The sequence below is a fragment of the Aspergillus sydowii genome, assembly GCF_001890705.1.
Source record: "Aspergillus sydowii CBS 593.65 unplaced genomic scaffold ASPSYscaffold_2, whole genome shotgun sequence".
Lineage (NCBI taxonomy): Eukaryota > Fungi > Ascomycota > Eurotiomycetes > Eurotiales > Aspergillaceae > Aspergillus > Aspergillus sydowii.
Genome location: NW_024467860.1, coordinates 1,747,300 through 1,773,107, shown reverse-complemented (window position 1 = coordinate 1,773,107; position 25,808 = coordinate 1,747,300). Strand labels below are relative to the sequence as shown.

Here is a 25,808-nt window from a genome sequence, read left to right as displayed (position 1 = left end):
AGGGTTCGTTAATGCAAGGACTGGAATGGGACACGCACGCCGAAGGGCAGTTTGGCCGCACCTGAAATCAGACCGGCATTGTGGAAGTTCTCAGTTTCCCTATATCTCGTCTTATTTATACCAACATGTAGTCTCCGTGAGCCTTGGCCAGCAAGCAGGTCCTTGGATTCATAATGACAAAAGGCATTGAAAAAACGGCAAACGAGGCCATGATTCCCCAAGGGCTTCCAGTCGCAAACCTGCAGACTATCGATCTCGGTTTGTTGCAAGAGGGCCACAATGGCGAGATCAGACGCCTCCTCGAGGCGTGCAGGGAGAGTGGCATATTCTATCTAAACTTTCAATGCATTGAAGAAAAGATGTCCGCGATAATCGATGCTCTGTACGATCTGACCAGGAGCTTATACGATATGCCTTACGAGGAGAAGATGCTGTACGATGTCGACAAACTGTGCAAAATGAAATGCAACGGGTATGTTACGGATTGGTTCCGTGAAATAGTGTCCCTAATCCATGTCTTGCCTCCAGTTACAAGCCGGTTGGAAGAAATTTCGGAGGCCTCTCTGGCATGCGTGACGGATTTGAGACATACGCAGTACGATCTCTGCTCCTTGCCCCGAATCAAAGGTTTGGGAAGTGATCTATAGCTTACCCCCTTCCAGATCCCTAAAAGCGGCATCCTTGGTTTAGAGGGCCACCAAGACTTTAGCCGCCCAGCCATCATCGACAGATATATGGGCATACTCGGAGACTTTACAAAGACTGTTCACTCCATCGCCGACACAGTCAATGACAGCTTGTCATCTGCTCTTCAGCTACCACAACCAGCTAGTCTCAGGCGCTACCACCGCCTGAACGCTCAATCATCGGATATTGTTCGACTTCTCAAGTATCAACCCCAGCCAATTGAACAACGCGGTGCGCCGCATGCCGCCCACACCGATCTAGGAACCCTCACGTTCCTCTTTACAGAGCAGCCTGGGCTGCAGATCTGTACTCCTGGCACTAATGACTGGTCATGGGTATTGCCCATCAAGAGCCACGCTATTGTCAATCTTGGGGATGCGATGTCTCTTCTCACGAATGGGTACCTGCGTTCCTGTGTGCACAAAGTCGGACCGTTGCCGAATAGAGCCATGCCAACCCGATACTCGTTTGCTTATATGGTCCGTCCAGAAGACCACACCCCAATGGCCGGGCCAGAGACATCGTTGATTCCCGCTAGAGATCCGAGTGAGCCAACACCCACCGGCGCTCAGTGGCTACAGAAGAAGTTTAAGGTGCTCCGTTCAGAATCTAGGCCGAACGATCAAGACTGGGTGATGACAGGACGACAGGTGTAGCTCTCTTCTATCCCTTCGATTTGTACGCAGGGTCGACCTATGGCTGCTATTGCTTTTAGCGTAGCACCAACCTCGCCTGCGTGCATGTCAAGGTCAACAATTTCAACTACGAAGGGCAGAGGCCACCGCGCCGCGGATCTTAGGACAGAATTATTTTGACTTCAAATTATTCAACCAAGCTTTTCAACCAAGCTTTTCATCCTTGTCATTTGTGTGGAGAATTGAGGTTTAATTAAACTCTAGACGTGAGACAAACTTTAATCCTGCTGTCGCGCGGGAGCTTAAAACCTTAACATTATATGAACATTTTTGTTCAAAGTTTAATACTTAGGGGAAGCGCTTAGCTAGTAAAGTTGGTCCATCTATGATGTTAGAATTGTAGATATCCCCTGTACAGTCACGGATCACATCTACCTAGTTAAAGATATGATTAAGTAGGTTGTACAAATCGGCTTATCTTTGCTTCGACTGGATCAACCTGTTGATTATTTTACACAGAAGCGACCTTCCACGTATACAGAATAAACCTGCAGAGAATCTGCCACTCCAGGGCTCACCGACATTTGGGAGATCTTGCTCGCAAAGAAAAGCCTGTTATATCCAATAGTTACGGAGCATTATATGCAATGTTTATGAAGCATGCGTGTGATCAATGTAACCACATTTGTGGATCCACGCATATCCAAGTAAAAGAAGAAGAGCAAAAAAAAAAAAAAAAAAGTTATTTGTCCTCCACCAACACCCCCGCTGCTCTCCAGAAATAAAAAGTCGCAGGCCCAACAGAAACCGCACCAGCCAACCAAAGACCCCAAAACGACACCGCCCCATTCCAAGCAAAGGGCCCGGAATAGACGCAATGAGCAAATAAACGAAACAGCATCCACGCAGGAAACACCAGGCACAGCCAAGACACCCAGCGCGGGATCACAGTCAGAGTAGGCAGAGGCCTCGGCCGTCCATCGCAGAAAATGGCTCACGATATGGCGCAGAACTGCAGAATGAGTGGGCCGCTGCAAAACCCCCAGCAGAACCAGGCGAGGTCGTTTACCAGCTGTGTAATGGCCGGGTCGCGGCCGGGCCGGTATGATGCCGCGGCGAAGAACATTGCAATGAGGCAGAACACAAGGCCGAGCGCGCAGGCGTTGGCCAGTTGCAGGAAGAGGGCTGTCTGCGAAACTTGAGGAATGCGGGACAGCTGGTGGTGTATTGAGACCCCGTATAGAGGACAGAGAAGGGCAACAAGGGCAGTGAGGTAGACTCCAGCGCTTATCCCAGACTTGTGCTGGGAGTAATGGGATGCCACCTGTTCTGCACTCGCAGTGGGCGAGATCGAGGGGAGGAAATCGGCGGCAACAAAGAAGACTAGATAGAGGAGCATTGAAAGCGGGCCACATATGAGAGAAAGCCGATCTCGCCTGCTTTCAGGCGGGCCATAAACTTTAGAGCGAGTCATGTTGCAGGATGGGAAACCAGTGAATGTCGGGCCAAAAGTGGGAGTAGCAGAGCTTTATATAAGATCAGACCAGCGGTCAAGGAAGAACGCAGGAAAGCCAGCGAGTACGGAAGGAAGAGCAAGCCAACAGCTCGTGGTGGAGCACGATTCCATACGCCTACTGACAGAGAGCATCTGCACCATGGTATCGGTGAAGGTCGCAATGACCATGCATTCAAGGTTAGGGTCAGGTTAGGGTTACAAGCCAAGCACCAGGTGGTGCACCTTGAGAAGCTACAGGGCCAGCTCGCACGGCAGCCTATACTATGGACCAATTACCAACATTTTAATAGACGTGATAGGAGACATGGCGACTGAGAGAAAGGGGAAAATATTTATATAACTGCAGTAGACAAATTTTAAATAGTCTGTATCATGATAGTCCATTTATTAGATTGTACTATAGGTATTTGTACCATGTATAGGAGAGATTCCAATACCTTTTAGAAAACCTAATAGCAGTTATTCCGGAATCAATTAGAGTATCTACTGTATATAGTAAATCTACATTTAAATTGCGATTTAGGTGTAGAATTAGGACCAGACGAAGACCCAGATTCATTTACAACTAAGCTCTATACCGGAATATTCTCAAGCCCGTTTTCGCCTACGTGGGAGAGCTTTCTAGACTAGGCAAATGCCTATTTCACTGATCGATCGAGCCCCTGATTCTTGCTAATAAACATGCAGCGCTTGACTATATATATAACAGTCGCCTATTGCACAGCCCCTCTCGTGTACTTCATCTTCTTCCTCCATGATGCTGGTCTATCACTGTTATATTACATAGCCGTTGAATTAATATTTTCAATCTCAGACACGGCGAGTAAGACACTAACCTTTCAGTCTGGAAAAATTGGATTCACCGTCTCCCCTATACCCCCAGAAGCTCTTCCGGCCTAGAGGCTTAGAAATAAACTATATTTATCTTCTTTAAATACTGCCATATAAGGCGCGAAGCTTGCTGGATCTCTTACTAAGTTGTAAAGAAACCTAAAAAGATTAGCTAGATTCTTCTATGCGATCTCTAAAATTCTATCCTTAGGAGTTGCTAAGGGCCCTGGAATTGCCCGTTATAGTGACTGAGTCCTCTACTAGTACTGCTAATACTAAAATCATCTCCTTAAACTAGTTTATTAACTTCCTGTTAAGATCCTATAGTACTATACCTGAATACCAGATAGCAGCTCAATACTATATATATACTTTTAATTAAATAAAAAAAAGGTACTGTCCTATCTGTACTATACTAATATATATTATATCTATTCTAAGACTCACTAGGGATAAGTAAAATAAAACTCTCTACTTCCTCCTATAGATCCAGTATCTCCCTGCTAGTATCTAGATTATATAGAGCGGGTTAATAATAGTATCTATTCAACTTAATATTACTTAGTACAGTACTAGGGATACTCTACAGTAGGCATGCTGCTTGGCCTCGGCTTAAAGTAGCCGACCTCGCAGCTCCCGAAGGAGACTATTAAAAGGCCATTGAGTTTCATAAAATGGCTACTGAACAATCAATTGATCGCTTTTCAATGACAGCTGGCATCAAAGTGTCTTTTTGTTTTTATTTTATTTTTTTTTTTTTATTTTATTTTTTTTTTTTTTTTGAGGGCTGGTATCTGCGACCTCGCGACCGGTGACTCAGTGGACGCAGAACGCGCGCTGATCGAATTTGGCAAGCTTGACGCATCTTTTGTTACGCAACAAGAGTATGAGTTACTGCGGGGGATTAATGAGGCGATGAGAAGCAGAGATAGACCAATGTTCAGGCAGATTGTGGAACAATTCTGTCATGCGAATACTCTACAAGACTGGAAGGCCACTATCCTTTCGGTCGCTGAGGACAGGATTGAGGAAGATGAGTTAGCTCGAGATTTCTGGCTTTGAGACTTCCTTTGTACTGTACTGTCCCCTAGTCATTGTAAAGCGTCCCATGTATCATCCGCTACCATGTTTTGACGACCCAGCGTGGTGACTTCCAGAGTCTTGATGAGGATCGCGTGCGTAAGAGGTGACTGCTGATCTGAAGCAAGACAAAGTGCCAATTGAACCGCATTTTTTATTTGGCGTCCATTCAGGTCCTGCTGCGCCAATGCGTTGACATCAATATCAGACGACGCAAGAGCTGATATGGAGTCAAGCTGGGCAGACCAAACTTTTCTCCGTGCATCGAGGTTCAAGGATTCATAGCGAATGGCGATCGTGATACGACTCTCAAATGCAGGATCTATAGATCTGACTCGGTTCGTCGTTAAGAAAAGTATTCCAGGGTGATACTCTAGAACTCGAAGCATGACGCACACCATTGCGTTGCGAATGAGATCTGAGTTGCTTCGAGCCTCCAGAAACACGTCAGCTTCGTCAAGAACTGCAAGGGCGTTTCATCCCGCACACAAGTCCAGTACATCACTGAGTCGTTCTTCAAGATCTTCCGGATTAACCCCCAGCTCTCCCATCGTGACATAGTACAATGGACGGTGAAGAACTTCGGCAACTGCCTCGGCCGTCAACGTTTTACCCACTCCCGGGGGCCCGTGAAGCAGGAATATAAGACCGCCCTGTTTGCTCCTGATCAAGTCTTCTTTTTGAGGTATTATACTGCTCTGCCGGACGACAGCGGATATGATCTGTTTGCGCTCCTCCGACAATACCAAACGGTCAAACGCCGGATCGAAGAAATCGATTTGTGAAAGACCTTCGACCAAAACATGGCCCCAGGCCTTGGTCGTGAAGCTGAATCCGACCAAAGCCGACCAGCAAAATAACCTGAATTGTGAGGGAACTGTTTCCCACGCAGTGAAGAGCTCAGATTCCGTTGTTCCGGTTTTTGAACGCTTCGCAAGCCATTGTCGATACCGGCTGACGAGACTAATGATTGCCCGAGACGGCTCATCCACGCCCAGACAAGGGAAATATCCCAGAGCAGCTCCGCGAGTCATGTCTACCATGATTCGCCCACCACTCAGAGAAAATGAGCTTTCATGTGTTTTTGAGAGAGACGAAACTTTTCCACTTCGTCGGCCAAGGCGAGGGAAGAACATGCTCGGGGCATACGCCAAATATTTCGCACCATCGAATCCAAATTGAACATAACGCTCACCCCTAGTATGGAACTGTTCTCTGTCACCGGGGGTAACGGGTTGATACCCTATTTCACTCAGTTTCCGGCGCAGATTACCGCTCCACGCCGGGAATGTTTCTGTAAAACTGGCGACCGAGAAATGTTCCCCGACAAGTACAATGCACTCCATGGAAACCTGGAAGCTCCTTCGGATGCCGTGCATATTCCTTTGCTCGGTATAGAAGGAATCAGTGACTCGATAAACGCACGCAGAATTGCCAGGTCCGTTCACGCCCTTCACTGGAGTTTCGGGCCGGAAAACTTCACTCAGGCAGTCAAAAACAAGAGCATCTGTCTGGATTAACCTCCGATATTCAGATATGAAGGGCGCGTAAAGCTGTTCCAAACTGCCGGTCAGTTCTGCGAGCCCTTGAATACAGAGCTGCGCTTGGTCGAGACTGGGACGAAAACCGAAGCCAGAGAGTAGATTTAGAGTGTGCGGTTGCCAATAGAGGAGAAAGTCGGGCGATCTGCTGGCCAATCCCGAATTGTAGTGCTCGATTGCGTGGTACAAACAGCGTAGGCGTCCCAGGACATGATATACCAGCTGGGCCGGCACCTTGCGAGCGTGAGGAGCATTAAGATAATGGCAAATGACTGTGCGTAGAGAAACTTGTCCATTTTGTTTCTTGGACTCTGGAAACTCGTATTCTGCGTTTTGCGCGGTCGTACCGACGACTAAGAAGGACTGATTCACAGAGCTCATCTCAGAATAAGATGAATCTTGGGGGACGTTGATGTTTCTGGATGTTGATGGACGTTTCGGGTCTGGAGGAGGAGGAGGCGGCGGACGCGGCGGAGGAGAGGCGTGAGAGTTCTCCATCCTCGTTTTCCCGTCTGGCTGAAAGAAGAAGGATAAGATGGAATTCGCTTTCAACAAATACTCGTACTGGGGTTCATCTGAGCAATAGAAAAGTAGGAGCCGCGTAAACAACCAAGCCTAGGTAACTATCAATTGGCCATCAATTTGTGATGCCTAGATACTCAACCATATTGTAGGCAGCGATGGTAAAAGTCTCTTTATCCGACTCTGAGCACATTTAGAGTGGAGTGAAGAGGCGTCTGATGGAGAAAATCACAAAGTTGAACCAATTGTAACTCCAGGGCTTCATTATAACCGGAGGTTTCGTGGAGCAGCGATATAGGCGCTAACTACGAAGTATCTGGATAAGCGGGGAAGTTTTCAATAAGAATTAGGTGACACGATTGAAAGTCGGACAGGCTGCTCAATTAATCGTCTCGCAAATCAGCATTCTGCCCTCTTGCTTGATATCGCATGCTCGATGTCGAGCGGTACAGTATAATGTGCTGCGGGATGCGAACTGAGGGCAATTGGCCCGAAGCTGTCGATATGACCACCAAGTATGTTTTCGGGCAAGTCGAAATATATATCGGATAGCTGGATCGCTATATAATGGAGGTCTGCCGCTGCTACTTATCTGTTAATAAGATAGAAGCAGTACTCTCTGAGATTAATATATTATTATCTTCCTGGACATCGTCACTGGGAGCTGTGTGCCTTTGTGGCATGGGTGGCAGCCATTCCAACTCATGTGTGTCATTGAAGCATGTCTCGCCGCGTATCTTACACTGCTCGCAAATATAGAATTTGCCGTTAATGCATTCAGGGCAATGGTGACCCGAAAAACTCCAGGATCCGCACATCTCACAGAATGCGCCGTAATAAGTATTCTCGTTATCGGGTGTCTCTCTGAGAGAGTACAATGGACTATCTATGACATTGTCCTCCTCAGCTGCAACTTGTGATAGAAGCTCCACAATGCGAGGCTCGTGTGCGATTGTGGCGTCCATGAGCGCTGTACGCCCGGAGGCGTCAGTTGCCAGGGCATCGACGCCCGGAGTCTCAAGTAAAGCTGCCACAATGCTGTCCATTCCACGGACTGCGGCATGCATCAGGGCCGTACGCCCAAGGGCGTCTTTCTTATTGGGGTCACTTCCTGCCTCCACCAACATCTCGACAAGAGATTCAGAGTCATGGCGGAAGAATGCCAACCAGTGTAGGGGGCCTCGACCCAATCTGTCGGAAATGGTCGGGTCTGCACCATGTCGGAGTAACAATTCCACGACTGCCTCCATGTCGCTGGGTGTATCTGGCTCATCCCATAGCCAACGTCCATACCCACATCCTCTTTTAATTTCTTTGGCTGGAAGTAGATGGCCCTCGGCAAGAGCCCAATAGAGAGGGGCCAGCTTCGAGTCATCGCCAGTGCAATTATTCACATTTGCTCCTTCACCAATAAGCATTTCCACAACGTTTGCGTAACCCTGTGCTGCTGCCCATAAGATAGGCCTTTCCCCGAACTCCCGTTGGTAGTCTGGATTGGCACCATGATCAAGCAAGAGTCTAGTCATGCTATCGTTACCATCGCCGGCAGCAAAAAAAAGCGGCGTTTGACCTCCGATCCTCCTCATTTCGCTGGGTGATAAGTAGTCGCAGTCTTCAAAGGGAGAACCGGCATCATAGAGTAACGGTCTTTCCCAATCACTCTCCGTTATGTCCGGGCTTGCGCCATGTTGGAGCAGAAACTGTGCGATGGATAACTGCCGGCGCTGGACTGCGTAGAACAGTAGTGTCCTACCACGGTCGTCTTTGGCATCGAAATCAATATCCAACGCCGCTAATTCAGTTACGCCCCCCGAATAGCCTCCACGGGACGCAGTATCAGAACAACCCGGGTTGGTCGCGCCTCGCACAATGAACTTGGCTGCTTCCAAGTTTCCAACAGGAATTGCGTGAAGCAATGCTGATTTTTTGACCTTCCGATCAAGGATATGTCTCGAACAAAGTGTTTCCAGCATTGCAGCGCTCTCTCTGTTAATGGCCCGCAAGACGAGAGATTGAAACTGTGACTCCGCTATCGGCAAGTCGACCAACTTGTCCAGCAGAAGCTCGACTAAACTGGCCGTCCCATACCTAACAGTTTCTTCAAGCAGGGTTTCGGTATTCTGGAGTTTGGTCTTTCTGCGGACTGCAGCCTTGAGAAACTCCATAACTAGGTTGATATGTCGGGCCTTGAGGGCCCAGATGACCGGTGTCGCCTTCCCCACCCGCCAACGTCGGGTGAGCTTGGTCTGAGCTTTGTATATTAAACGGTCCAGGAAGAGGATGATCTGCTCGTCAGTATATTCGTGGACACGCGAGCCCCATATTAGACGTGCGGCCTTGCAGCAAGGACGGCGATAGTCTGGGCCATCTTCCGGTGAATAGTACCTGAGAGAAAATATTGAAGAGAATAGCAGAACCTTCCAAGACTCCAGTTCGTCTGCCTGAATGAAGCCTTCGTTGTAAACAGGGTCAGGGTCATCTCCGTTTTCGAGAAAAAGAGTTAGTATGGTGCTGTAACTCTCTGCGTTCTCTCCAGTAGGCCAGTACGCAATGTCACGACGAAGGCCGCTAGTCGCGTATATCAAAGGAGTCTCGCTTATGAGGTTCGTCTGATCTCTGCTAGCACCTGCCCTTAGTAAGAGCTTTACAGCTGCAGGGTGTCCCCCTCGAGCCGCGAAGAAGAGAACTGTTTCCTGCAATGCATTGCGATGGTCAACTCGTGCACCGTGGTCTAGCAATAATGTGATGACGGCTTCGCTTCCACCTAACGCTGCAAAAAACAGTGGCGTATTACCCGTAATATCCTGTGAGTCGACATTTAAGCCGGCTGCAAGAAGCAGGTTGATCACGGGAAGATGGCCTTTCATCACGGCGGGGAATAGCGCATTTTCGAAAGCCTCGTTGGTGATAAAAAGATCTGCTCTGTGCTGCAGGAGAAGGCTGATTAGCTCTTCATGACCACCATCTGCTGCGCGGAACAGTGCTGTTTCTCCACGGTTATCTCGAATATTCGGGTTGACTCCTTTCTCAAGTAGTATACTCGGAAACCCACGATCTTCTTCGGCGCCTGGGTTAACACGTCCTGTTTCAAGAAGCACCCTGGTAGTTCCAACCTGGCCACTTGCAGCCGCATAGATAAGAGGCGTTCTTGACTTAGAGTCTCGAGTATCCAGATCCAGACCCTGGCGGGCGTACTCGGTAATAACGCGTGTGAACCCACAGTGAGCTGCCAGATGAACTTTCGTCCAATCCTCAGCAATGGTATGGAGCCAATTGGTCTCGCCATCGTTGCTAGTCAACGGGCGTAGATTCATAGTCTTAGCGGCTGAACGGACAATTGATTCGTTATCCAGAAATCCAATGATAGCTGCTACAAAGTCATCCGATTCCTCCAGAGGCGCGGAGGCATGCACGGCCCAGAACTCCGCAGCATATCCATAAAGTGGATACAGTTCTTGCTGGTACTCGACGTCATGGGGGTGTGAAGGTGGGGCGTCGCGAAGAGCGTCGAAGGAAAGATAGGCGATACATGTTCGAGCAATGTCTTCCTCTGCAGTGGAAAGGGAATGGTGCGCCAGGAGGTACTCCTTGGCTGTGTAGTGAACCAAGCGAATGAGTTCCGTGTGCTGATCATACACAACGAGCCCAGCACACACCGAGTCAATCACGTCGACGTCTGGAAGGAACCTGCGGTCAAGATCGCTGCCCCCCCAACCGAGTGCCCAGTGCATGTTGGACCTCTTCCACCGACAGTGCTCGCTGGCAGTAAGCCAGCCAAGAAAGCACTTTAAAGGCCATCTGGCAGCACGCCTCGCTTTGAGACATGATTCTGTCAATTGCCTGATCGTAGGCTTCTCCCAGTGCATCCCTCCCTTGGGGAAGATTGGCCAGAGCCACTTCCAGGTCGCCTACTGTGGGAAAGCCTTTTAAGTGCTCCATGTGCAGTCTGGCTAGTAGAAACCTGAGTCAAAGTCAGATAAACGAGTTGCCAAATCGGTTATGGGAACATACATGCCGTCTGCATTTTGGACGAACGCCCGACGAACATCGTCTTCAACCTCAGGATGCAGCGAAATCCTTGACCGAAGCAGACCAGGGATCTCCGTGTTTACATAGCCCAAGATGTCGTCGTCTTGCGCCCGGATCTCCCGCTGGATGCACCCCTCAAACCTCGACATGATCTCCGAGTTCGGGCGAGAGGTCGCGAGGATGTTTATACCAGTCTCTTCCTGGAGCATGAAGCCCACGGAGAGTAGTTCCTGCAGCTCGTTAGGACTTGACGAACAAAACTCATCCAACGCATCGATTACAACAAAGACTCTCTTGAACGATCGGACCGTCTTGGATAACTCGGAGAGAGCCTCCTTGAGATCTAAATGTCTTCCATTGCGGTTGTAGGCGTAGTACATCTCCTCAATGTTCGGTAGAATGGCTGAGCTCTTGACTGCCAGTTGTCTAAGCAGACTGAGGACGAACTCGAAGGTGCTTTGTCGATGGCTGGGTTGATAACTGCAGAACAGGTACGCGATCTGTACCCCTGGGCTATCCTGAAACTTCCCTTTCAAGTGCTCGATTACAGTCGAGGACATGATTGTCTTGCCGGCACCTGGGATCCCTGGGCAGTACAATGTTTGCTGAGGCTGGTCTATCCACTGATTGAATTCAGCTGACTCTAAGAACCAAGCGCCTGTTCCATCTAGCCGCTGCTTGAGGTTGTCGTTGTGTTGGCCGTTGAAGTCCAACTCCGTAATCCAATCAAGTACACGCTGCGATTGTTCCGTCATGACAAAGTCTCTGATCTTAACGACATCATCTTGAACTGTGTCCATCCGATTACTATACAGAGTTCACCCAGCTTCATTGCGGTACAGACCTTGATACAAGACATCCTTCACCGCAGGCTCGGCCTCGATGGCTTTCGGTTGAATATGCTCCAGGAGCTCTTTTGCGCAAGCGGCAGCTGTGGCAGCAGCAAATGACTGCCACCGGTCATTCTTATGTGAATCGGCATAGTCCGATATACCACGGATTACTATGCAAGGGAAATTGTTCATCAGGCCTGCAGCCTCCATCTCCAGGCAGATCGCGCCATGTCTGTCTCGGATAATGTCGCGAGTCTGTGCGCTCTTGATCACGGTGTTCCCAGATGCAATAGTCCCGTAATGAATCACCGGGCTCTCGTCAGCGCGTGGCTCACGGTTAACTTCCGCCGACGGGTCACATTTGGCGCAGGACTTCCCAGCAGTGTGCGGATAATCCATTTGGAACAGTCGATCAGCCGACGGTTCCGGATGAGAATATCCCTTCTTGCGCATGACTGGGTACTTCTCTAGCATCTTCTCAATATAACCTATGATCTTGCTCTCCTGCATCTCATGAGCCGTTTGTAGGTTACCAATGGCAGAAGCCAAAGACCTCGGAGGGCGATTCAAGAATGAAAGACTCAAACGATCCATCCGCAAGCGCTTTGCCAAAGTCATAGACGACAACGCCCCCAGTCTTGGAGTTACTGCCTATGACCACGTCACCGAGGCGGATATCGACATCATTATCGTAGTCAGGTATACCTGCGCCGATCCCAACAAGCAATCCGACGCGGATCTTGGGGAAGGTAAACAGCATCTCTCTAGCGACTGCAGTGGCAGAGGAGGAACCGAGCTGGTGCATAGGGAGGCGGGCAGCGACAACCTTGAATTTCCCTATCGAACCCAGGACGTACGAGTTGTTGTCTGCTTCTCCTGGAGGAGTCTGTGGCTCAGCGTGGATTTCATCCATCATGCCCTTCGCTGCCGCGAGCTCGACTGACAGAGCGCAGATCCATCCTACCGTATATTCTTCGTTTGCAAACGAAGACCGTGCTCCTGTCGTCATCGCATCAGTCTGGCCGAAATATTGTTTCAGATACTGGGTTTTAATAAAGTCTTTGATGAAGATGTTGCGGACGCCCAGAGACTCGCGGGAATTCAGCCGCCAACGCACGAGGGGAAGAAAGGCATTCCACGTGACTCAGTCATGATCCACAAAGATATCTTTATAAATAGTAAAGGACTCTGCTTCCCAAGGTCTATCCTTGACCTGACTGCGGGTATTCCACTGCATATATACAAGTAAACATGCATCGCAGTGGGAGTTGCGGAGAAAATTGGCGACACCAAAGAAAACCAAATAGAACACTTCGACCTCCCTTCATTTCCGAAGGTCGTCAGGGACATGTTAAGTTTAGAAGTAGCTAGCGTATTACGGTGGAATGTTAAATAGTGAATTTTGTCGGATTTACATGGTTTATATAGTGTCCTGTGAAGCCATAATATTGTGGTACTAGAGATGAGATCACAGCGAGCTTCTAGTCTCTACCGTATATAGTTACATCTGTAAATCCATACCAGGCCTGGCCTATAACCTATTGGGAGAGTTTGTGATTTTAGTCGTGTTGTAGAGCGTCATCGCGTAAACTGCCGTTGCCGAGCTGGCAGACGTGATGGCAACAGGACTCTGAGGGAAAGAGAGGCACCTTTCTTGATATTCCAATTAATTCAGACGTAGTTCCATGTCGATATCGAGGCTAGCTGTCACGTGTTTTGGGTTCAGCTCGTACTAACTACTTACTGACTTGGCGCACGAGCATTTCTCTCAGCTGAAGCGGGGCCAGACCTGATTGCAATTGACAAACCTCTTGCAACGCCATGGCGGACCATCTATTCTTTCCTGGCGCCCCTCCGAAGCCCCTTCGGATTGAGTATGACGGTCCGCTATACGACGGGAGCGATTGGGATACGTTTCCCACGCGCTGCGGCTGGTTAGACGAGCCGGGAGCAGAGGACTTCCTTGCACGCTATATTCCTTACGTGAAAGTGCCCGATGAGGTGGAGGGCATATTGCTTCAATACAGATCTAGGATAGAGTCCTGGCTCTACTTTGGCATGCTGCACTATATCTTCGGGGACCGGCTGGATCAATCTGACTTTATTATCTCCCGTGAGGAGACTGACGACCAACGGCAGTACATCACGACGAGATACTTGCACAAATACGTTGAGGATGCTGACGACTGGAGGGACAACAACCGCGGCGCGCGAACTGTTGAGGTTGTTAACAAAATCCTCGAACTTCTTCCCGGCTATATCCGTTTCATCGGAAAGGGAATGTCCTTGGCTATTCGTCTGGCTAGCTTTGCGCTCTGGAACGTTGCGGTCAAGCGAGATGGACCCCAGACCAACCCTCGCTTGCTAGGAGCGTGGTCTCTTACCAGGACAGAGTTGGAGCAACTGCCATTGTTCAATGGATGGTGTCCCCTGGATGCAGAGAAGTGTTGCGAAGCCGGTATCTACCTCGACACCCAGGCTTACCTGATGCAGTTGCGTCGCACCAAGCCCAGCTGGAACAACAGAACGCATGATTCTTGTACAAAGACACAATGCATAGCGGACAATATAGACGAAAGCAACTATGTTACTCGCCATGTACAAGAAGATTGCAGCTGCTCGCACATCCACGCAGACATTGAACAGCTACATGCAGTTCTTCTGGACGGAGGAATCCCTCTTGTGAGGATCACGCCTTGCGGCGAGGATGAGCTTGGGAACAAGCAGTATAAGCTGGAGGTCGTGAAGAAACGCACCAACAAGCCATATGTAGCCATCTCTCATGTATGGGCTGATGGACTAGGCAACCCCCTGGGGAACTCTCTCCCACACTGCCAATTGGAGTTTCTTCACGAACGGGCCCTGCGTCTACTGTGTGACAAGGAATATATTCCTGGTTATGATGACAAAGTATATGGACCCCTGTATTCTGGGGCTGTTCGATTTGCGCACTTCGCATCCAATGCGGTTCGGCGTGGAGACGATTCTGTGCTGCTGTGGATTGATACATTGTGCATACCACACCGGAGTGATGTGCGTAGTCTGGCAATTCAACGCATCCGCGATGTTTATACCGGTGGTCAGTACAAGTGTTTTCTTGTATATATATGTCGCTAACCTGACGGAGATCACAGCTTCTCGGAATTTGATTCTTGATTCAGAGCTGATGCTGGTCGACTCGAGCTCGTCCAATAAAATGGAAGTTTGTCTAAGAGTTCTATACTGCTCCGGCTGGATTCGCCGGCTATGGACGCTCCAAGAAGGACTGGCCGCAAAGGACAAGCTATTCGTGCTTTTATCTGACAAGGCAATCAACATCGGCACCATCCCCTACATGCTCTTGAACAAGGTCGACCAAGGAGAAATCCCCATCTTCCAAGAGAAAATCGCCACGATGGCCGCAGTCGCTTGGTATTCGTACTTTCAAGAACCCACGGACTATGCCTCCCCATTCCATCGCTTCATCATCAACAATGGAGACGTGAAGGACCAGCAGGGTAAAATACTTGCCTGGAACTGGTTTAACGTGGCCACACGAGCCACCAGCAAGGACCGTGATCGTCCGACTGTCCTAGCAGGTCTCCTGAATCTTGACCTCAGCAAGATCCTCAAGATCAAGGAGGCCGATGAGCGGATGCGCAAGATATACAGCATGCTAGATATGTTTCCCCAGGACGTGCTCTTCCTCCAAGGTCCCAGATTTGAAGAAGAATACGGAATGGGATGGGCAATGAAAGCATGTCGCTTTACAGGCGAGTTTGCGCCGCTTGTCAGTGATTCTGGGAATATCACGCCCCGGGGCCTCCACGTCACTCTGTATTCCTCGGTGATAGCTCTTTCTTCCGACCTGTTTGACCTGACACTGGCCAAGTCAAAACGATCTGATCCGGAGCAAAGACAGATGGACTGGGAGAAGTGGCTTGATGATTCCAAGCCCGGTTATGATGATGATCCTGATTTTGATCCGGACTTTGATCCGGACCCAGCAGAGCCAGACGACGGAAAACTGTCGTTTCTGCACCTAAAAGGGACGGCTCCAGTCAATCTCTGCCAAGGCGAGGCGTATGGGATTATCTTAAGGTCGGCCTTTCTTGATCAGACACACACCCAATGCGCATTGGTGGCCATCCAGACAAATGAAGATGGAGTTCACTATGGGCGATACATTAGCGCAGGAAGTGTGAAGGCTACGACTTTCGACAGGAACGGGCATGTTGTGGACTTGCCTGAGGATGGGTACCTTTTGGCAGGCACTTGGGGTGATGCACAAAAATATGAATGGATTGTTGGTTAATCAGTATATTACAATATCTAGGTAAACCTGGGAATCCTGAAGCTTGAAATAAAGCCATCAACCTTCCCGACTGTCCGATCGATATAAACTTTGCACGGGTCAGAGACTGTCGGTGGGCAGATGGGATTTATATTGGAAAAGAGCTCGATACATTAGTTGCAATTAGATTTACCAACAGAAAGTAAACCCCTTGGTATAACTAGTATAACTACTTGGGATGTCATATACCAGCCATCAACGCCCTCGACTCCTCTCCCTCACCCTCCCCTTCCATCTGAGCCTCGAAATCAAAAGACAACTCGCCTACCAACCGCCTCACATTCCTAAATACAATCAGTTAGCACAGCCCATAAACCAAGCAGTAAGTAAGTAACATACCCAAGCAACCCCTCCAACTCAACACCAACAACAGACCTCAACACCTCCAACAGCCCAAACCCCGCAAACCAGGGATCGTCTACATGGCGAAGACTCAGCATCTCGCCGTCAACATGCCGCACCCACCGCGCAAGCGGGAACAGCTCGCCCGCTGATAGATACGGCGGGAGCGGCTGCGCGTTTGTGATGGCTGACCCCAGGTGGCAGAGCAGGGAGGTTGTTGCGTGGGATTTGAACTCGGTGGATTGCAGCGCGGCGGTTGCGAGGCGGGTGGACCAGCCTATTGCACTCTTACTTTTACTTTCACTTTCACTTTCGCTTTTGCTTTCGGTGTTGGTGTCGGCGTTGGTGGTGCTGGTGGTGCTGGTGATCTGGGCCATTAGTGCCATGCTGATGAGGATCCGCTGGATCTGGTCGATGATTGCGTCGTATGTTGCTTTCGGGAATTTGCCCCCGATAGGAGGCTCAAAGGTACTAAAGTGGCTGAGGGCTCGGAGAGAAGCGAGGAGGGTCATTTCCTCTTTGAATATGGCCCTGCGCGCTTTCTGGAGTTGAGCCATCGTCGTTGTTTGTGTTTGCTGTGGATTATTGTCAAGCTGCCCCCGAAGCCAAAGCTCAATCGTCGAGTGCATGCAGCTGTAGAACCTGGCGAGGACGAACAGCCCGTTTCCCAGCGACTTGCGCAGCCGGCTTTTGGATGTTACGGGGTATGGCAGGATCACCCAGATGAAGGAGATTGCGCAGCCGGCGGCCACGGCGAGGAGCTTGTAGGGGCCGAAGAGGTAGATTGGGTAGTAGGGCTGGCCGTTGGAGGTGCCGACTTCGAGGCCGAGTTTGCGGATCTAGACTTATTGTTAGATGGGTTGGATATGGATTCTGGGGGATGTACCTGGAGCTCGTATCCGACAATGACGTTGAGAGTGACGATGGCGATGATGGAGGGGCCGAAGACTTGGGGTTTGGTGACATAGAAATAGTACTGCAGTCCTGTTAGAGCCTGTGTTTGTAACCGTTAAGGAGCATACCTCGAAGACATTCGCCAGGTAGAGAAAGACAATCACGCCAGCGGTTTTCTGGTCAGGGATATACCAAACCATCAGGCTCAGCGCCAGCGAAACAACGGTGGCTGCAATGCGGGTGACGAATCCCAGCAGTGTCTGCCCACTGGTCGGGCTCATCCCGATGACGATGACAATCATCGCCCAGATACATCGCTGGCGGACGAAAAAGTCCTGCGTCTGGTGCAGGAATGCCAGTATCCCCACGCAGAAGGCCGCCGCAGCGACTCTGAACCCGAAGATGCTCTGTTCGGACTTGATCACAGACGATATAGAGCGGAAGAGGGTGCTTGCTCCCTGCCACATGGTGGCCGGGGGCAGATGCTCGGGGTCTGGATACTGCACTGAACTGGTCGTCGATGATCCTGACAACCAATTTCGAATCGAGCAGACTGGGAAGATGACCCTGTTTTGCTTCATAGTCCCGTCTGCGACTTTTGCATCTGCAAAGCTCATGAACTCCCGCGTGGCCTTGACGAGGCTATCTTGGAGCTGCAACATATACAGGACAATGAAGAACTCTTGCCGGACAGCCCCCTCGTCTGATGCCGCATCCGTTTTCTCCGCTATACCGGTAGCCAGTGTCCGCGGAAGTTGCCTCTGTCGAGAGGAATACTCTTGCATCTGCTGCTCGAACAGTGCCATGAACCCAGTCTGTCTTGGGTCCAAAGGGATTCTCCCCGACTCTTCGTCTTTATTCTCTCCGCTCACCTTATCCAGCTGTTTCGGCGTGATGTGCTCCAACTTCAACAGCGCATACTGCAGTCCCGCGGTGACCAAACCAGCGCACTCCCCAATGCGACCACTGAGCGTTTCCACCACATTCTCAATATCCAGTCTCTCATCTGATCCAGAATCCTGAGAACTATTCTGACGGCGTTCCATAACCATATCCAGCACATCCGGCAGCATCGCCATCCCCGAAAGCGGCAGGAAAAGGTCCCGCAAGAGACCCCCAATCCGATCCAGATCCCTCGCCGACAACTTCCCCCATGCGATCTCATCCTTGGAGTAGAAAAGATCCGACTGCAGCTTCGCATGCGCCGCATCCAGACCTGCCATAGCGCCCTTGAGCCGTTTCCTCGACTCGCCATCATCAGCACCCACAACTCGCCGCTACTATAAGCCCTATAAGCCCTAACAACCCCCTCAATCCCAGCAACATACGCCCTAACATCCCCAAACACAAGCCCGCGACTCGTAACCGGATAAAGAAGAAGAGACACCCCCGTCGCAATTGCAAAACCAAGCATGAACCCCTTGAGCAACCTTGTGACAAACGCCAACCCATCTGCCAGGGCCAGAAACGTCCCCGCGCGCGTCAGCGTCACGGAGCAGAAAATCGAAAACGCGACCATGGGGTCTTGCAGTTTCAATGGTTTCCAGGCCCGGAGCGCATTCCCGGCCCAGATCATGGCGATGAGCCAGATTGCCGAGACGGCGGAGGCGTTGGAGTTGTAACTACTACCTCCTCCTCCTCCTCCACTGCTGCTACTGCTGCTGCTGGTAATAGGGTCACCGTCACCGCTGTTCTGACGCGCCTTGACAGCGCAGAATATCGCAAGACAACATAGCGACGCAGAGACGCAAGTCGCGAGGAGATCGAAGAGGATGATTTTGAGGAACTTGGCGCGCGGGGTGAGAGCCTGCGAGACCACGGAGATTAGGGCTGCGAGGTAGCCGATTGTGAGGGTTGTGTTTGCGACGGCGTCGCTTTGGTGGATTGCGATGACGATGGTCGGTGGGAGGGCGCCCTTGAGCATTAGCAGGAGGTTGTGCCTGTTGAGGTCTGGCTTGAGGTGGTTGCGCCATGATTTGGACATTATAATTCAGGCGTAACCACAAAGAACGATCATATCATCGACGGCAGATGGGCGTGGAAGGGTAATATACAGAAACTGGAGCCGTGATCTGCTTCCGGGATGTCGCGGTGGCGTTGGCTGCTTGGACCCGCTGCAGATGGGCCTCTTTCCGGTTGCCGGGTCGGGATCGAACCGACTTGGCTTGTTATTATATATGGGTTGGACTATATCCATTGGGATCTAATATCAATGTGTGTTGATTCATTTTGTCGTTCGTCTAGCTACTACTACTATTCTGTCTACGTGTATATGCGGAAGGCTCGGGATGTCTCAAATTCTAATACCTAAATCCCGTCCTCGATTCTTACTTCCGCAAGGCGAGACCAGAATTCTTTGCCTTGCCCAAAGACTCACTTCATCTCAGTCTCGCCTAGCAGGGTAAGAATCGAGGATATATTGAAGGCTTCCTTTCAACCTCCATCTCGGACATGGATCGGCGGGTAAATTCTCTCCCGCTATCAGGACCCTCCCGAGTTTCTTAGGCCTGAGCTCTAAATTGTATGGAATTGATAAAGTTTGATATAGAAGGTACAAATGGTCATCGTGGAAAGGGACTCAGGACTTCTCGAAACCGAAATACCTGCATGCTCTGTGCAAGGGCAGACATCACCTAAGCCTTAGGGCTGCGCCCTTCCAATTTGGCCTGCTCCAATTGAGCATCAACAAGAGATGCTTTAGAAAGATGAGTAGCCGGTCTCGACAAAGTAGACTTAAGAGTTTCTAGCTGGCCTGGTTGCGACGTCTGCATGCCATTACCGTATGTTAATCGTCTGATCAGTCAATCCATCTTATCAGATTGTACTGGCAATACGCCAATTACCTGCAGAATTGCGAACCCCACTGTAGAACCAGATTAAATTGTTTCGAGACTACCTGAGCGATCACCGGGTTCTAAGAGTCAGGACATTGTTCTGATAATGCTCAGCCAGAGCAGTGCTGGTATGGCTGAAGTAGGAACAACTCACTAAAGTGGTTAACTGGAGGATGTACTCATCAAATATACGAAGTAAATATCAAATGGATAACATTTAACAATAAATTAGCCGAAAGTCTAAGCCAGCCTTAAAGCTCCTTTTTGACGAAAAAATAAAATAAAATAAATCCCGATAGCTGAGCCTGAAATCAAACTACTCCGTGATATAATAAGATACACAACTACGCAACTCAAGCAGCAGCCTCGACAGGGGTCGGGTTCGACGCTACATTGACCGGCGTAGACTTCTCCTCACTGGCAGGCATTTCGACCGGGCCTGGCATCGGCTTAGCCAGCTGCATCCACCTATAGCAAACTACACAAATTAGCCATATTTCACAAAACGAAAAAAGAGATAGGTAAGGAATAAACATACTCATAAACCCCAAATCATCCTCGAAAAATATCTTCTTCGTTTCCTTCCCCTCGCCCAGCCCCATAGACGGGAAATACGAAAGCGCCGTCTCACCCAGCGCAATGCCCATCCCCGCCTGCACCTCCTCGAGAACCATAAACTCGGGCGTCGTCCCATACACCTTGGCCATCATCTTCTGGTGGATATTCCGCGCCGCATAGTGTCCCTGGTGCATCGCGGCCCCGCCACGCTTAATGCCCGACCACCGCGCAACATCGCCAGCGGCATAATGATCCCCTGCGATCTCCGCGGGCAGGGAGGCATCAGATGGGAATTCCAGCGTCGGTTTAATCCGGATATACCCCTCCTCATCACAAATCCCTTCTGGGAGGTAATTTGGCGCCGTAGGCGTGAAGCGCGAGACGGCGTTGATGACGTGGCTGGCGGTTAGGGTTTCGCCTGTGGAGAGGGTGAGTGTGTATTCGTCGTCGCCGTTGTCGTCTTGTGTCTTCGTGGTGGAGTTGACGCGGGCGCCCATGATGGTGTTTATGCCGCTGGAGCGGATGATGTCGAGGGCCTTTGAGGAGAATTCGGCAGGCAGGGGCTCGGAGGAGAGGAGGGAGGCGCGCGAGTGGATTAGGGTTACGTTGGTGTGTGGGTGCAGCATCTTGCATTCGGCGGCGATTTCGATTCCGACGGCCCCTGTTGTTTAATTAGCTTATATTTTGTTGTTGTTGAAGGTAAGAGAAGATGGCGTACCACCGCCGATAATGGCAACGCCCTTTGGCGCATCGCGGACGTTGGCGAGGTTCTGCGCTGACTCGGCCAGGTAGGCCTCGCGTGTAACCGAGCGTGGAGCACTCGGGAACTCGCGGCTCAGGCCGGTGCAGGTGATGAGGTAGTCGTAGGACTCCTGGATAGGGCCTTGAGATGTGGAGATGGTGGCTCTCTTTGACGTGCAGTCCAAAGAGTCGATTGTGCCCTGTACGGTGCGGATTTCCGGTGTCTGGAGGGCCGGCACATCGGAGTATTTGCACCAAAATGCCTCCGCAGATTCTTTAGATGATAGAGCGAGAGGCTGGCCGATTAGATGGACTATTAACGTGGTGAGTAGCTTGTTTTGACTGACAAAGTACTAAGATGGGAAGACATACACCAGCCATCGCGGGGGTCAACGACCGTGACCTGCACTGGGATCACCTTCCCGGTACCATTGTCGCCGTCTGTAATAGAGAACCGATGTCGACGGCCGTGACAGAGGTCGACTAGATTAAGAGCAGCCGCGAGGCCGGCATACGAGCCGCCCAGAATGAGGACCTTGAAGGGAGCCGTTGATTCTTTGAAGCTATGCATTGTCACAAACAAGTCAACACAGCACAGCACGATCGATTCTACAGCAGGAAAAGAAGCAAGACAAACGAGACAGAGGAGAAACGCAGGGGATAAGGGGAGTAAAAGAGGGGACCAGCCGAGTCACGAGTGGACTGAGTCGGCTCAAAACGGATGTTATCAATCTAACAGGCCCCACCCGTAATACGGCTGGCGTCGTACAGGCAAATTACGGGTACTAACCGGTACGCGCTCTCGTGAACTGCTTTAGTTTGAGAGTCCTCCACGTTTCCTGGCTGCTCCCCCTGGCCTGCCACGTCTTGGTGTCTGGCTCGGTGGTTGTGGGCATGTCGACGCTGGTGCAGGTTTCCTTGAAGACCAGGTGTCTCGCAGGGTGGGGTTCGCACGAATCGGTAATGACTTTGGAGTCGAAGGGGTTGCAATTGATCCTTCTGGATATAGCGAATCAACGGCCGCAGACGGACCGCATTCCGGAGGGCTGGAAACATCTCTTTGTCTTGGTGTGAGAAAACAAAAGGACCACTGGAAGCCAACCCCTGCCGGGAGTGGGAGGCTAGGGGGAATATATGATTGCGGTACAATGACATGCTCGTATACCCCCACTATTTCGAATCCACTCATGCCAGCCAGGGTCAGGGCCTCGTTCTGTTCTCTGGTGGACTGGCCCGTCCGGCGTCGGCAGCTTGACGCCATCGCATGGATCCGAAGAATCCGTCGCTGACCAAACTGGCGATTTTGAGGAATTCCACGTCCATACCAACTGACCGCTGTATCGAAACGACTTCACCATTATCAGACACTCGCATGATCGCATCAGGGCGACCAGCCAAGGCTGCACGAGTCAAACAGGGCGCGGAATCCTCACCGACAGGAGCAGCACGACACCAAGAGAAGTCCAAGACCCCAATATGAAGACGCCGAAGACTCGGAAATCAAACGTGAGATAAATGCCAAGGTCGAATGAAGAGTTTTCCTTCAATTGCAGGCGTTGCAAGCGTTCCTCTTCCCAAGAAAGGGTGGGGTAAGATTATCAGATTGATAGTGTCCGGTCTCGGATCGACACTGACATACGGTAATATTACAGATCAGATAAGACCTTGGCGGCCTGGACCGCGTTTCTGGTACAGCACGAACTCTATAACCCAGCGAACACTAGGCATTCATTAACAAGCCTTCTCGTCCTAGAATCTGAACAAAATATCAGACAGTGCAAAGATCCATCTGGTAACAAGACTTTTTTTGCTGTTTTAGCTTGCGGGATATCTCTGGACAGACTTGTACCTGGTAACCAACGTCTCGCCTGTCGTCATACGCTCGATTGGTCGCAACTTGCACGGAAGCGTTATTCGATACGGCACTTGCACTGATTTGGGCACACTTGTCTACCTCACATCCGAAGATTTGACAATGTCCTCATAGGAGAGATTTAGGATGGTAAAGGGGACAGAGGTGCCCTGGTAATTATAGCCGTCATAATCCATACAGATGACAGTTGCTGGAGGCAGACGGCTATCTGCATATGCAGACATGCCCAACGTCCACCTCTGCGGGAGACAATTACTAGCCCGGTGCAAGTGGCGGTACATAACTTGAAAGTATATTCAAAAACTTGGAGAGCATGAGGTTCAACGATCTATGTAATTTCTATCCGCATATCATACAGCTATTCATTAGAGCATGTAAGCTGGGCAAGGTACGCTTTACAGCTTCGATCGATAGCGAGCATATTCAGGAGCGAGGATCTGCCTCCCCTTGTCCACGCCGGCAACTCGATCCTTCAAGACCCGTTTCAGGATCTTGCCCGAGGGACTCTTTGGAATCTGCGAGATCCAGACGACGCCCCCGCGAAGATGTTTATAGTGCACCACTTTCCCCTTCAAATACTCCATCACCGAGATAGCCACGTTATCACTATCCTTTGCATCCCCTTTCGCTACTAAATACGCCAGCGGCACCTCGGAATGCATCTCTTCGTTCCAGACTCCAATCACGGCGACATCACTAACAGCAGGATGTTCAATCAGGATATCCTCCAGCTCCGTGGGGGCTATCTGGAATCCCTTGAATTTGATCATATCTTTTGCGCGGTCTGTGATGTATAGGTTGCCCATCTCATCCTCGTAGCCGATGTCCCCTGTCTTGAACCACCGGTCCGGAGTGAAACAGGCGTCTGTGGAGGATGGGTCGTTCATGTAGCCGTTGAAAACTGTAGGCCCGCGAATCCACAGCTCGCCTTCTTCTTTCACGGCGGCGGTTCGGTCTCCGTCGGTTACGATTTTGGCTTGCACGCCTGGTACTGCGGGTCCGTTTGATCCGGTGCCTTTGTTCCAGCTGTCCCAGCGCTGGTCAAGATGTCAGCATTTATCAACGAAAGTTTGAATATATTTAATTACCTGAATATGGGAGACAGAGGTCGTCTCGGATAATCCGTACGCCTGTCGCAGTGGGACTTGCCAGCGGTTATATGTCTCCTGGATTAGGGCTTCCCCGAGCGGTGCACCCCCAGATGTGATCATCCGCAGAGAAGCTAGGTCTGAGCCATTGATCGAGCGATTCTTTGCCAGATGGAGCACGATTGGCGGTGCGACGTAGACGTGCGAGATTGAATGTTCGCGAATCAGGTTACAGAAGGTTTGCAGATCAAACTTTTCCATGAATATTGTCGATGTTCCTAGCAAGACCGGGAGGTATACAAGACATATCAAGCCTACATGATTAGTACTTGTGGCACGTATGGATCTATAGGACTCACCGTATATATGATACGTCGGGAGCACAGCCAACGTTCGATCGTTCTTCCAGTTAACGTGCGGTCCCTCGATCGCTGCTTGTAGAACGACATCCGCGACGACGTTGCGATGAGAGACCATGACGCCTTTCGGAGGCCCGCTTGTTCCGGACGAGTAGACGAGGAAGGCCACATCGTCGGGATGGATGTCCGCGGGTTTGGTAGGGCTGGACGGAGCCTTATCCATAAACTGAGCTGTTGTAACTCCAGTCCCACTTTCGTTCTCCGTTCCCAAGACCAGTATCCGGCTCTCGGGGAGCCCAGCTAACTTTGCTGCTTCTAAGGCGGTCCCCAGGCAATTCGGATGAACAGCTATCCCTTTTGCCTGACTGCGAGAGAGCTGTTGATGAAGCTCACGTGCAGACAAGCCTGGGTTAACGGGCGCGACCACTGCCCCGATATAATGGCATCCCCACGTCACTGTTGGAGTTTCGATGCAGTTCGGGGACATCAACGCCAGCACATCGCCTTTTCTAAGCCCCCATTGACTCCGTAATGAGCTACCAAAGTTCTGCGAAGCTGTCCGAAGGTCTTCATATGTGTACGACTTTTCCGAGGCGCCATCTTGGAAGATCACTACTCAGATACATAGTTAGTATAGTTAATATACGGATTGTTGGAATGTAGTATCAGGAAATACCATGATTCTCAGGAAACGGCTTCGCCCCGTGGTTATAAAGTAACTGCCAGATACCAATCTCAGGAACAGACGTCTGCGGCATGATGTCCATGGACAGAAAGTGGGAGAGAAGTGCCTGGCAGCGAGAAAGCAGCGAAGACTGGGAGTGCTTCCCCGCATCGCCTCTCGGCAGTGCAGAAAGCCGAGGAACCCCAGTCGTCATTCGTCACCCCACAGGCATAAACCGCGCCCATTATTGGCGAATAATTAGTTCACTAATTAGTTCCTCCCCGATGATCAACTCCCCCAGCATCCGAACTGCCATCCGGGGCATTTCTGCATACAACGCCCTGGTCCCGTGACTCCTGTCACCTGACCCCCCGAGCCGTGCGGAGTGCGGAGAACCTGGACAAGCCAACAACAACATCTTGAACATCTACAGAGTACTTCTCATCCA

At 50.5% G+C, this 25,808-nt stretch overlaps 10 protein-coding genes across 10 annotated transcripts; 2 read left to right on the top strand and 8 right to left on the bottom strand.

Moving 5' to 3' along the window:
* Window positions 1-148: 148 nt before the first annotated feature.
* Window positions 149-1,698, top strand: ASPSYDRAFT_129237 (uncharacterized protein). The gene is made up of 3 exons (XM_040840520.1): window positions 149-472; window positions 529-595; window positions 663-1,698. The coding sequence occupies exons 1-3, from the start codon at window positions 174-176 to the stop codon at window positions 1,341-1,343; spliced, it is 1,047 nt and encodes a 348-aa protein (XP_040706161.1). The 5' UTR covers window positions 149-173; the 3' UTR covers window positions 1,344-1,698.
* Window positions 1,699-2,068: 370 nt separating this feature from the next.
* Window positions 2,069-3,124, bottom strand: ASPSYDRAFT_41010 (uncharacterized protein). The gene has a single exon (XM_040846196.1). The coding sequence runs from the start codon at window positions 2,794-2,796 to the stop codon at window positions 2,317-2,319; it is 480 nt and encodes a 159-aa protein (XP_040706160.1). The 5' UTR covers window positions 2,797-3,124; the 3' UTR covers window positions 2,069-2,316.
* Window positions 3,125-4,760: 1,636 nt separating this feature from the next.
* Window positions 4,761-6,671, bottom strand: ASPSYDRAFT_55238 (ATP-binding protein; the record flags this gene model as incomplete). The annotated part of the gene is made up of 2 exons (XM_040849004.1): window positions 4,761-5,212; window positions 5,237-6,671. The coding sequence occupies 2 exons, from the start codon at window positions 6,669-6,671 to the stop codon at window positions 4,761-4,763; spliced, it is 1,887 nt and encodes a 628-aa protein (XP_040706159.1).
* Window positions 6,672-7,510: 839 nt separating this feature from the next.
* Window positions 7,511-8,065, bottom strand: ASPSYDRAFT_126485 (ankyrin repeat domain-containing protein; the record flags this gene model as incomplete). Its single annotated transcript, XM_040840464.1, has 1 exon — window positions 7,511-8,065. A coding segment is annotated over one exon (555 nt), but the record flags the coding sequence as incomplete, so codon positions are not given.
* Window positions 8,066-8,260: 195 nt separating this feature from the next.
* Window positions 8,261-8,590, bottom strand: ASPSYDRAFT_106244 (ankyrin repeat domain-containing protein; the record flags this gene model as incomplete). Its single annotated transcript, XM_040839864.1, has 1 exon — window positions 8,261-8,590. A coding segment is annotated over one exon (330 nt), but the record flags the coding sequence as incomplete, so codon positions are not given.
* Window positions 8,591-10,762: 2,172 nt separating this feature from the next.
* ASPSYDRAFT_144778 (uncharacterized protein) lies at window positions 10,763-12,184 on the bottom strand (the record flags this gene model as incomplete). The annotated part of the gene is made up of 3 exons (XM_040841464.1): window positions 10,763-11,267; window positions 11,337-11,631; window positions 11,686-12,184. 3 exons carry the CDS (start codon window positions 12,182-12,184, stop codon window positions 10,763-10,765), a joined length of 1,299 nt encoding a protein of 432 aa, XP_040706156.1.
* Window positions 12,185-13,449: 1,265 nt separating this feature from the next.
* ASPSYDRAFT_638682 (uncharacterized protein) lies at window positions 13,450-16,130 on the top strand. Its single transcript, XM_040850255.1, has 3 exons — window positions 13,450-13,812; window positions 13,867-14,753; window positions 14,809-16,130. The coding sequence occupies exons 1-3, from the start codon at window positions 13,496-13,498 to the stop codon at window positions 15,966-15,968; spliced, it is 2,364 nt and encodes a 787-aa protein (XP_040706155.1). The 5' UTR covers window positions 13,450-13,495; the 3' UTR covers window positions 15,969-16,130.
* Window positions 16,131-16,188: 58 nt separating this feature from the next.
* Window positions 16,189-19,167, bottom strand: ASPSYDRAFT_55236 (uncharacterized protein; the record flags this gene model as incomplete). The annotated part of the gene is made up of 4 exons (XM_040849003.1): window positions 16,189-16,291; window positions 16,347-17,188; window positions 17,372-18,485; window positions 18,512-19,167. 4 exons carry the CDS (start codon window positions 19,165-19,167, stop codon window positions 16,189-16,191), a joined length of 2,715 nt encoding a protein of 904 aa, XP_040706154.1.
* A 1,029-nt stretch (window positions 19,168-20,196) lies between these two features.
* On the bottom strand, window positions 20,197-22,988 carry ASPSYDRAFT_41004 (putative pyridine nucleotide-disulfide oxidoreductase AMID-like). Its single transcript, XM_040846195.1, has 5 exons — window positions 22,167-22,988; window positions 21,749-21,939; window positions 21,354-21,689; window positions 20,616-21,296; window positions 20,197-20,555 (listed from the first exon to the last, which is right to left on the bottom strand). The coding sequence occupies exons 1-5, from the start codon at window positions 22,529-22,531 to the stop codon at window positions 20,431-20,433; spliced, it is 1,698 nt and encodes a 565-aa protein (XP_040706153.1). The 5' UTR covers window positions 22,532-22,988; the 3' UTR covers window positions 20,197-20,430.
* A 656-nt stretch (window positions 22,989-23,644) lies between these two features.
* ASPSYDRAFT_144145 (acyl--CoA ligase) lies at window positions 23,645-25,454 on the bottom strand (the record flags this gene model as incomplete). The annotated part of the gene is made up of 4 exons (XM_040841405.1): window positions 23,645-24,286; window positions 24,338-24,651; window positions 24,697-25,308; window positions 25,373-25,454. 4 exons carry the CDS (start codon window positions 25,452-25,454, stop codon window positions 23,645-23,647), a joined length of 1,650 nt encoding a protein of 549 aa, XP_040706152.1.
* Window positions 25,455-25,808: the final 354 nt, after the last annotated feature.

Bases quoted from the DNA above. Each gene is read 5' to 3' on its own strand.
- ASPSYDRAFT_41010 (XM_040846196.1), bottom strand. From the start codon at position 2,796: ATGACTCGCTCTAAAGTTTATGGCCCGCCTGAAAGCAGGCGAGATCGG.
- ASPSYDRAFT_129237 (XM_040840520.1), top strand. From the start codon at position 174: ATGACAAAAGGCATTGAAAAAACGGCAAACGAGGCCATGATTCCCCAA. The intron at 473-528 runs GTATGTTACGGA...TCTTGCCTCCAG, and splicing joins TGCAAAATGAAATGCAACGG to TTACAAGCCGGTTGGAAGAA. The intron at 596-662 runs GTACGATCTCTG...ACCCCCTTCCAG, and splicing joins ACGGATTTGAGACATACGCA to ATCCCTAAAAGCGGCATCCT.
- ASPSYDRAFT_638682 (XM_040850255.1), top strand. From the start codon at position 13,496: ATGGCGGACCATCTATTCTTTCCTGGCGCCCCTCCGAAGCCCCTTCGG. The intron at 13,813-13,866 runs GTACATCACGAC...TGACGACTGGAG, and splicing joins GAGACTGACGACCAACGGCA to GGACAACAACCGCGGCGCGC. The intron at 14,754-14,808 runs GTCAGTACAAGT...CGGAGATCACAG, and splicing joins CCGCGATGTTTATACCGGTG to CTTCTCGGAATTTGATTCTT.
- ASPSYDRAFT_41004 (XM_040846195.1), bottom strand. From the start codon at position 22,531: ATGTCATTGTACCGCAATCATATATTCCCCCTAGCCTCCCACTCCCGG. The intron at 21,940-22,166 runs GTTAGTACCCGT...GACAATGCATAG, and splicing joins GTTCACGAGAGCGCGTACCG to CTTCAAAGAATCAACGGCTC. The intron at 21,297-21,353 runs GTACGCCATCTT...ATTAAACAACAG, and splicing joins CGTTGCCATTATCGGCGGTG to GGGCCGTCGGAATCGAAATC.